Below are 10,286 nucleotides of genomic sequence, written 5' to 3' on the forward strand. Positions count from 1 at the left end.
GGTGCAGCACACCAACATGGCACAAGTATACATATGTAACAAACCTGCACGTTATGCACATGTACCCTAGAACTTAAAGTATAAAAAAAAATAAAAATAAAAAAATAAAATAAAATAAAATAAAATAAAAACCACAAGTTCATCCAGATACCCCCAATTTGAATCCAACACCACAGAATTTACTCTAGTTTTCCCCCTTCGCATCTTTGGAAGCCTGGCTCCTATTTTCTTCAGTATATTTACATATTTGTTTAATCCCCTTATATGTAACTAATCTCCAGCCATGCCAGCCAATCACTCCTCAGCGTTGTGGTGACCTCATGGGCCACCATGTGGATGAGAGGGAGAGGAAAAGCTCCTGAGGCTTTGACTTGGTGATTCCATAGGATCCTTGTCAGCTCTTTGATGCTTTGAAGAATTTTTTACACTTCACCCATTTTTAGTTGTTTTCAACAGGAGGGTTGGCCAGAATGAAATTGCCTACAGTATTTTCATAAGTTGAACAAAATCTATTTTTATGTGTTTGATGAGAAGAAAAAATTGTAAAGTACTACTTTGGGTGTTGCCTGTCTTCATTTGAAATTTTACCTGTATCTATTTTGTTTTGTTTTGTTTTGAGACAGAGTCTCGCTTTCTCACCCAGGCTGGAATGCAATGTCATGATCTCAGCTAACTGCAACCTCCGCCTCCCAGGTTCCAACAATTCTCCTGCCTCAGCCTTCCCAGCAGCTGGGATTACAGCCACCTGCCAACATGCCTGGCTAATTTTCGTATTTTCAATAGAGACGAGGTTTCACTACGTTGGCCAGGCTGATCTCAAACTCCTGACCTCAGGTGATCCGCCCACCTTGGCCTCCCAAAGTGCTGGGATTACAGGTGCACACCATCACACCTGGCTAACTTTTGTTTTTTAAATAAATGTTTTTAAATTTTAAATAACTGAAACAGGGTTGTTGCACAGGCTAGTCTCAAACTTCTGGCCTCAAACAATCCTCTTACCTTGGCCTCCCAAAGTACTGGGATTACAGGTGTGAGCCACCACACCTGGCCTGGATCATGCTTAGTTGTAGCTCCTCATAATTTGCCAGCTCTAGACAAAAATCATAAAATGAACCACTTTCAATATACCTAATATGCAAATGATGGAGGAAAACAGGATAGGGTCCATTGAAATTCTCCCCTCAAAAAGGAGAAGCACCACACAGCTCTCACCAGGTGCATCAGTGTTTCTCAAACTTCACTGTGTCTCAATCACCTGGAGATCTTGTTAAAACGCCACGTCTGAGTCACGGTCTCTGGGGCAGGGCCTGCAAATCTGCACTTCTAATGTTTCCAGGTGATGCGTTGCTGCCATCTGAGGACTGTGCTTTGAGTAGCAAATCTCTGGAGTGTCCATCATTCTTACTCCCCTGGTCAGGAGGATTCTATTACGTGATAAAACCAGCAAACCTTAGAGGTATTTTTAAACTTTTTATTTTTTTAATTTACGAACATACACAAGGAGAACCCCTAAGCACCACTGGGATTCACCAATCTTATTTTATAACTTTCGCTGTCTCCGAACTTTTTCTTTGTTATTTGAAAGCAAATGCAACCATTATATCATTTCAGCATGCACCTCTACCAGATAAGAATAATAAGAAACAAAAAAAAAGTATCATTATCGCACAAAACTAACAATACTTGTAACACAAAATTAACAATAACTCCTTGATAATAGTTTTTTTTTTTTTTTTTTTGAGACGGAGTCTCACTCTGTTGCCCAGGCTGGAGTGCAGTGGTGCGATCTCGACTCACTGCAAGCTCCGCCTCCCAGGTTTACACCATTCTCCAGCCTCAGCCTCCCGAGTAGCTGGGACTACAGGCGCCCGCCACCACACCCAGCTAATTTTTTGTATTTTTAGTAGAGACGGGGTTTTACCGTGTTAGCCAGGATGGTCGCTCTCCTGACCTCATGATCCGCCCACCTCGGCCTCCCAAAGTGCTGGGATTACAGGCGTGAGCCACCGCACCCGGCAGTAACTCCTTCATAATCTGATAGTCAGTCCATACGCTGTATTCTCAGCTGCACGGATTTTGAGCCTCTTCCCAAGCAGTAGCTGATTTTCCTGGTCGGCTCCTCCAGGGGCTCAGGTTCACTCCTTTTTGCTGAACATCTTACGTTGCTGTGCTCCTTGGCCCTGGGGCTGAGTACATGGGTGTATTCATCCTACAACCGTATTTTATGGCCTGCCAATTTCCTTCTGGGGGTGGGGGTACTCTGTTTGCTAGTACAGAGTGCTCTAGAATAAGGCAAAAGCTTTAGAATCATGCCTTTTGAGTCTGAGCCCTACCTTCATGGGTCTCTCCCCAGTCCTGTAGCCTTAAGGTTAGGACAGTAAACAACAGCCTGGACATGAAGCCTGGATTATCGGTCCTGCCTCCGGTTGGCAGTTCAGGTGGCCTTGTAGATATGGGAGTGGGTTTGCTTCAGGAGAAGCCTGTGGGACCAGGCATCTCAAAGTCTTTTAGCTTCAAATTCCTCTAGTTTTTTCCCAGATATCTTCCCATTGCCAGGATCTCACTACATTTTAGATCAGCGTATTAATTGGTTGTTCAATTCAGCGAGATGTGTGGTTCTCTGACCCTCTGCCTCTCCAATCCCTGGCTATAGGCAGAAAGGGCTTCCCCTAACAAAGGAACAGACTGAAGCTTGTTCCTACTCTGCCGTCAGGCACCCCCTCCAGCGCCCCCACCGCCCCCCGCCACTTGCATGTATCTTGTCTCTCTTACAGTCTCTCCCTGAAACCCACAAGAAGGAGCCAGCACACTCTATCCCGGCATTCTCCATTGGACCCTGAGAATGACGTGTGCTTTCCTGGCCAGCTGCTTCATGACGAAATAGCAAGGATTGCCCAACACCCAGCCTAGAATAGGAGGATGATCCCATCCCTGCTCCGCTGGCACCCTATAACAGGACTCCGCAAGGCTGCGCTGAGTTTCCAGGTTCCAAATCCTGTTAGGCAGGGCTCTTCCGGCTGTGTGGGACAGGATTCAGACTCAATGTTTTTTCAGCCAAAAGGGGAATTGATTGGAAAGATGTGGGCATGTCACAGAACAGCCTGGTATCGGGAAAGGCAGGAGTGAGCTGGGGCTTTCTCTACCCGTCTCTTTTTTTTTTCTTTTGAGATGGAGTCTCGCTCTGTTGCCCAGGCTTGAGTGCAGTGGCATGATCTCGGCTCACTGCAACCTCCACCTCCCGAGTTCAAGTGATTTTCCTGCCTTAGCCTCCCAAGTAGCTGAGATTACAGGTGCCCACCACCACAGCCAGCTAATTTTTGTATTTTTAGTAGAGACAGGGTTTCACCATGTCAGCCAGGCTGGTCTCGAACTCCTGACCTCAGGTATCTACCCACCTTGGCCTCCCAAAGTGCTGGGATTACAAGCGTGAGCCACCGTGCCTGGACTCACCTCTTTTCTTACGGGTTCTTTTCTCCCTCTGCAGGCCTCACAGAGTCACCTGGGCTTGAGGCCTCATGGAGGAGCCCTCAGTGCTGACCACACACTACAGTCCCCTGAGGAGCTACCTGACCTCTGATGGCAGGTCCACCCGGACCAATGAAGTCAGAGTGTCTGGGTTAGAGCCTGGGCATTGCCCCCAGGTGACTCGAATGTGCACGCGGGGCTGGGAACCATTGCACAATAGCTTCAGGCACCCAGAGGAAAAACTCTTGCAGTTCTCATTCATGGTTAGGGGGGCAGGACTCTGGGGAGCCTATTTAGGGTCAGGTGGCCACACCCTCTGACCAGAGGTTGGACAAGCCCCTGTGGTGCCCCGGTGGATGTGCAGGGCTGGCCAGGCCAGGCGCTGAGGGGTCAGTCCCCCAGCAGCTCCCTGCCATTTGTGTCATTCCTCCCGCCCCTGCCCTCCACTGCAGTGTACATGGCAGTCATCTCATCCGACTTGGTTTCCATCACTTTCCCTCTCAGAGTCAAGGTCGAAGGAGAAGCCCAGCTGCGTTCTTGAGATCTGGGGACTTGGTGGGAGATGTGGTCACAAGGCAGGTGGTGGAGGAGGCCAGAATGGGGCTGGCCAAGGAAGGTACATAGCAGGGAAGGGGAGGTTTTGTGATGGATGCTCTCCCTAGAAGCCTGCTATGCAGTGGTCAAAGAGACTTGGATACACCGGAGAGGGTTTGGGGTGGGAGAGGTCTGAGCATGAGGGGCGGGGCTGGCACACTTCGGTTTGGGGAGATGTAGGACAAGGGACTCTGGTCTTGGGACTGACCTGGGCTGGTTTCCCTACATTCCTCTCCAGCCCTTCCCCCTCTATACTAAGGGAGGATGGTACCTGGACTTCAAGACCAAAAGCCCTTCTAACTCTGACAGTACTGCTGGGTGCAGCAAGCAGTTCCAGCCACAGTCTCTGGGCAGCCTCAGGCTGTCCCCTCCCACCTCTGATTCTAGGAAAAGACCTTGGACCTCAGCTGGATGCTGGGGATCAGGAGAGGAGGAATGGTAGGTGTGGAAACAAGGGGCAGGATTCGGGGTGAGCAGAGCTGGGGGCTGCAGACCTTGCTCAGGACAGTCCTGATGCCCGCAAGCTCCTAACACCCTCCCCGCATTCCCTTTTCTACATAGGGAGCTCCCACACTGTGTTCCCTCACCTATCTCTGATCCCCAGCATCCAGCTGGAGGGCCTTCCAGAAACTGTCCCTTCCCTTAGGAGGTCTCTGGAGCACAATAACAGGGGCAGGGTTTACTACCTTGGGGCCTCTTTCCACACCAGGGGCTCCCTGACCCAGGGGCCTGCTCCCAGAGCTGGGCCAGCCTCAGGGGCAGCCTCCAGGAGTGGGTGGGGTCCCCATCAAGGAGGACCTTGAGCCAAGGCCAGGCTTGGGAGGGGGTTCCCTAGACAGGGGGTAGGAGCCCTGAATTATCTCCTGCTCAGCCTTGGATATGCTGTGTAACCCACCCTGGACCTCTGTCTCCTCATCTTTCTGCCCAAGAGCCCTAGGGGTCAGCACTGACCACTCTGACCCAGGCCCCATCCAAGTCACGCCGAGGACAGACTGAATGACACCATGATTGGGGCTGGATGTTCACTTCTCTTTCCAAAAAATATGAAACACAGAGTCTAGGTATGGCAGGGGACAGAGCCTGGCTGGGGACTGGACATTACACACCCAGGGGGCCCTTGGCGGAGGCGGGCAATTTAACAACTGGTCTGAAAGTCAAAAGAGAGAGAGCTGGTTAGTGGAGTGAGCTGTGGGGTCGGGGACAGGGGCTGTGCATTCAGGCCCGGACATGGGTACTGGCCAGCATGGCGAGACCTTGGCCCTCACAGCAGCCCTGCCTGGGGCCCATTCCCGGGGGCGGGGGCGCCGTGGTCCGACCTAGCCATCTGTGTGGGTGGCCCCCAGCCCTGGGTGCACTGGAAGAACCTGAGACCTAAACTCAGACCTTCTTTGTCCTCGTGTGAACGTTCAGCATCCCGGCACTGCCCTTGTGGGGTTGCTGTGAGGAGCCCATGGGACTGGGGAGGGTGAAGGTTTCTGCTCACCCCAAGGACCTGGGTACTAAGGTACCTCTTGGCCACTGCTGTAACTCCAGAGCCCAGCACATAGCAGACACCCACGCGGCTCTTCAGTGAGTAAACAGCCGGGCTGGTGCCTGAGGGCCTGTCTCCAGGGATGCATGCTGGTGCCCACCAGGCTGTGCAGACAGGACCGTGCCTGGACCTGCATCCGTGTGTGTGCCTGGGGGCTGGGTCCTGCCTCTGGTCTCTCTGAGGATCTGGGTCTCGGATTGCAAGGTGGGTGCTTGCGTTGAGGACAAGCTACTCAGAGCACCTATGCCCATCCTATGCCCCAGTGGCCCTGCCCAGGGTGCTGCGAGGCTGGCTGGCTGCTGGACGAGGGGGCCACCGGGTGGGGGGCTGGCCAGGGCAGGATGAGCTCAGACGTACTCTCGGGCAGCAGCAGAGGGTCCAGGCCGATAGGGCTGCGGGCTGCTGTTGGGTCTCTCTGGCTCCGGGCACGTGCAGCAGAGGAAGGAGCCCCCCAGCACGGCCAGGCCAGCTGAGGCCCAGCCCACAAACAGGGCTGGGCCAAATTCATACCTGCAAGGGGTAGGGAGAATGGCATCAGGTGCGCCTGCTGCCTCAGGTTGTTCCCAGTCCCTGCCCTGGCAGAGGAAGGGCAGAGTGTGTGGAGCTGGAGGCTGGAGCTGCACGACCTCTTCCATATGTCCAGATAAACTGAGGTGAATGCTCTCCCTTTCTCCCTCCCGCCAGCCCAGAAGATCAACACCACACAGGGTGACCCGGCCCAGGTGGGTGTGAAGGCTAGAGGCTTGGCCTCCATCTCCTGCTCTGGGCAACCTTGGGCTCATTTCCTGGTCTGGCCAGTGGAGGGGGCATGGGAGGGCCTGAGAGGTCTGCATGGGAGGAGTGGGGCAATCCCTGCCATCTTTTTTCCCAGTCACAGTCTGGCCCACAGAACTCCCAGCCAGGACTGCTCCCGCTGCCCTCTGGAGAAGGCCAGACCTTTCCACCTGGCACTCTGGGCTCTCCACACCCAGGCCCTGCTGGCCAGTCCAGCCCCACTCCTAGGTCTCACTGCCTTAGTGCCTTTGCACAAGGCACCCCCTCCTGGGGCACCAAGCCCCCCCGCCCGCCACTCCTGTGCCTCCCCAGTTCCTTCTCTGCCTTCAGAGCCCAGTTCAGATGCCTCCTCCTCATGGGGTGTTTCCTTGACATCCTCTGTGTTCACACTGCCCCTTGCGTGACTCCACTGCCATGCTTTCTTCAGGAGGCCTCAGCCCCTTGCTTGTCCGGCCCCCTGGGAAGCCCCTTGAGGGCAGACAGAGCCATTAGTGTCACTAGGACCCAGCACAGGGCCTGGCAGCCCGAGTGGCATCGGGGACTGTTGAAGGGATCGGGGGCTGAGTCCTATCCTGACATGCCTAAGCTGGACCTTGCTCGGCAGATTTTGTGGCTGCAGCTGCCGCCCAGGGAACAAACCTTGTACCTGAGATCTCCTCCCTCCCCTCCCCTCTCCACATCTCTGCCTCCTCCAGGGATCCCTCCCGATTGCAACAGCCCAGGCATCTTTTCTCATCCTCTCTCTACTCCAAGGCCCAAAGTCCACTGGGATGTCTAGGTTTGAGACTGTCTCATTCTCTGCTCCTGGCTAGGTTGAGAAGTGAGGGAGGAGCCAAGGTGGGCCCAGGCCCTTTGCAGAGCACCCCCTTCTGTTTCCACGCCCACAGCCTTACAAGTCCCGGTTATCTCCTGAATATCAGCCTGCTTTCTACTGCTCCCTCTCTGGCACCCCAAACCCTCTGCTCAGACCTTTGGGACAGCCGCCTTCCTGGTGTCTCCCCAGCATTCAGCCGCCTCCCCACCATTCTGCACATCACAGCCAGAGGGACTGCCGCTGCCTCCACTCGGATGAGGAACAAAATCCTCCTACGGTTGCAAGGCCCTCCACGATCTGCCTTTATTCTCAAGTTTCTTCCTGGCTCAGAATAACTGCTGCCTCCTGCAGGAAGTCATCTCAGCCCTGCTGCCACCAGCAGAAATGCCACACCCTCACCTGTGTCTTGCTGGATGCGGACAACCATGCATGAACTGGTGCTCAGTTTCTAGCCCCATTTTACAGAGCAGGAAAGTAGGCACAGAAAGATTAAGTAACTTGCCCAGGTGACACAGTGCATGCAAAGCTGGGATTGATTGATTCATTGATCGTTTGATTTTTTTGAGACAGAATCTCGCTCTGTCACTCACACTGGAGTGCAGTGGCATGATCTCGGCTCACTGCAACTTTCGCCTCTCGGGTTCAAGCTATTCTCCTGCCTCCTCTGCCTCCCAAGTAGCTGAGATTACAGGCGCCCGCCACCACGCCCAGATAATTTTTGTATTTTTAGTAGAGATGGGGTTTCACCATGTTGGCCAGGCTGGTCTTGAACTCCTGACCTCAGGTGATCCACCTGCCTTGGCCTCCCAAAGTGCTGGGATTATAGGCGTGAGCCACTGCACCCGGCCAGAGGTGGGATTGAAACCCAGAGCCAGGGCACTTAGGTCCTTAGAGAGTCCTTGCTGCACTTGGGGGCCCATCAAAGGCTTCCCGCCCCTATGGAGGGCCCCACCACACTACTCCTGGCGCCCCCCTTTAAAGCTTCTTGGACAGCAGCTGGACCCTGTCCTCCACTTCCCCCGCCAGGTGATCCAGTGGACAAAGGTCAGTGGTCCCAGAGGAGGTGAAGCAAAAGACCCAAGCCCTGGCACCCACCTGGCATTGACAGGTGTGCTTGGGTTGAAGAACTCCTGGGTCACCAGGGTGGCATACCACGAGACGGCAGTCAAAGTGCAGAGGCCTAAGGACAAAGCAGAGGGGCACTCAGCTCTGCTCTGGTCCCCCGAGGCCACCGGGGCTGGGGCTGCCTGCCCTGGCTGTGACTGTAGAGGAGTGAGGGGCACTCACCTGCCAGGATGAAGAGGGCTCCCCCGGCGATGGCGACACGGCCCTTGGCAGTGGGGTTGCTGTCTCCCACCCGTGTGCACTTCATGCCAACTACGCTGAGGACCATGGCCACGAAGCCCAGGAGCACGGCCACCACCATCAGGGCCCGCGCTGATTGGATGTGACCTAGGGTGGGCAGGGTGACGCTGAGTCGGGCTGGCGGGGATGGGGGTTGGGTTGGTGCCTGGGGTTGGTGGAAGGGGTCCAGCTTGACAGAGGCTTGAGCAGGAGCTGGCCTGCGGGTCAGACCACCTGCTGGCCCGTGCAGGATAGTGAGGAGTGACAGCCTGCGTCAGGAGGACAGGGTGTGGGGGTGAGAGTCCGCTCACCCTTGCAGGCTTTTTTGGTGGTATGATTCACTCTACTGTTGCTTTCTGGCCTGGGGACTCCCTCTTGGGCTTGACTCATCCTCCCAAGCAGCTGAGGGCAGCTCCAGGGTCCCCTCAGATTTGGTAGAGGGAAGAGCTGGGGGCATCTGAGTCCCAGCTCAACTCAGCCTGAGCCCCGCAGCAACCCCTCCCCAGCAGCCATTCAGACAACGGTCACTTTCCCCTCCGCCCATGGCAGCTGGAAGCTTGCCTCTTCATGGGTGCGTGGGTCCGGCCTGGGCCCTGGGGGGCGTTCAGGAGACCTGGGTCCCTCAGCGAGGCTAGACGACCTGCCTGAACTGATCAGCCTGAACTGGCACAATGGGGCTGGTTGATGGCCGCTCTGCTCCCAGCTCCCATGGGGAGCAGATTGCCCCAGGGGGTCCTGGGCAGATTGCAGGTGGATCACCTCCACCCCAGAGTTAAAGCTTCGGCGGTGCCTGTCAGGCTCAACTCCACACCCCAGAAGGAGAGGGACTGCATGCAGATGCACCTGTCGGTGCATGCATGTGCACATGCGTGTTTGTGTGCCTGCGTGTGCATGTGTGTTTGCATGCGTGTGCACGCACCCATATGCTGGCACACAGGCCTGGGAGCAGGACTGGGGAGCAGGTGTGCATTGTACAGTGTGTGTCTGTCTGCTGAGTGTGGGGAGAAGTGGGTGAAGGGTCTTAACTGAGCCTTTCAGAGTGCCACAGGTATTAGTATTCCCCTTTGGAGACGAGAACATCACAATGGGAAGAGGTTTGGTGACGGGTTCAAAGTTGCAGTGACAGAGCAGAAATCTGGACCCACAGCTGCCAGACCCTAGAGCCCTCCCCTCCTGCAGGGCAGCAGGCTGGCCTGGACTGTCGATGGGCACAGGGCAGTAGTGGGGAATTGTAGAGTGGGGGCTGGAGGATGGAGCCCAGTGTAGACAGCAGACTGTGAGGAAAGCTTGCTCCAGACCCCTCTGCTGTTCCCACCTCCCACCTCCCACCTCCCACCCTGCCGGCCTCAGGCCTACCGTCCAGGGCGAGCAGCGAGTCGTAGAGCTTGCACTGCACTTGCCCGGTACTCTGGGAGGCGCAGGACATCCAGAGCCCTTCGTAGAGGCCCACGGCGGTGATGATGGCGTCGCCTGCGTAGGAAGACTGCTTCCACTGCGGCAGGGCTGTGCTAGCAATGATGCCTACCCAGCCACCCAGGGCCAAGAAGTAGCCCAGGAGCTGGAGGCCTGAGTTGGCCATGGCCTGGGGGAGGGGACCGAGGGTCCCGGGACTCAGAGCTGGGCCAGGGTCCCAGCAGGGGCTGTGGTCATGGCCAGGTGGGAGGAGCAACTGGGCAGGGGGAGCAGTGAGAAGGAGGGTCAGAGGCAGAGAAGGAGAGGTGGTGGGGCGGCAGCGGCTGGAGCAAAGGCAGTGGCTCTGGACTC

General features: G+C 55.5%; 1 protein-coding gene across 2 annotated transcripts; it reads right to left on the reverse strand.

Annotated features, from left to right (window-relative positions):
* Nucleotides 1-5,067: 5,067 nt before the first annotated feature.
* On the reverse strand, nucleotides 5,068-10,286 carry CLDN19 (claudin 19). Of its 2 annotated transcripts, XM_011945076.1 has the most exons (5): nucleotides 9,879-10,286; nucleotides 8,466-8,630; nucleotides 8,274-8,358; nucleotides 5,948-6,100; nucleotides 5,068-5,206 (listed from the first exon to the last, which is right to left on the reverse strand). In XM_011945076.1, the coding sequence occupies exons 1-5, from the start codon at nucleotides 10,099-10,101 to the stop codon at nucleotides 5,158-5,160; spliced, it is 675 nt and encodes a 224-aa protein (XP_011800466.1). In that variant the 5' UTR covers nucleotides 10,102-10,286; the 3' UTR covers nucleotides 5,068-5,157. The 2 variants fall into 2 exon arrangements, with proteins under 2 accessions (XP_011800466.1, XP_011800475.1); XM_011945085.1 differs by lacking the exon at nucleotides 8,274-8,358 and having other exon boundaries at nucleotides 5,068-6,100.

The sequence above is a fragment of the Colobus angolensis genome, unplaced genomic scaffold (genome assembly GCF_000951035.1).
Source record: "Colobus angolensis palliatus isolate OR3802 unplaced genomic scaffold, Cang.pa_1.0 Scaffold106, whole genome shotgun sequence".
Taxonomy (NCBI): Eukaryota; Metazoa; Chordata; class Mammalia; order Primates; family Cercopithecidae; genus Colobus; species Colobus angolensis.

Bases quoted from the DNA above. Each gene is read 5' to 3' on its own strand.
- CLDN19 (XM_011945076.1), bottom strand. From the start codon at position 10,101: ATGGCCAACTCAGGCCTCCAGCTCCTGGGCTACTTCTTGGCCCTGGGT. The intron at 8,359-8,465 runs GTGAGTGCCCCT...CTTTGTCCTTAG, and splicing joins AGCCCTCTTCATCCTGGCAG to GCCTCTGCACTTTGACTGCC. The intron at 6,101-8,273 runs GTGGGTGCCAGG...TACCCCTTGCAG, and splicing joins AGCACACCTGTCAATGCCAG to GTATGAATTTGGCCCAGCCC.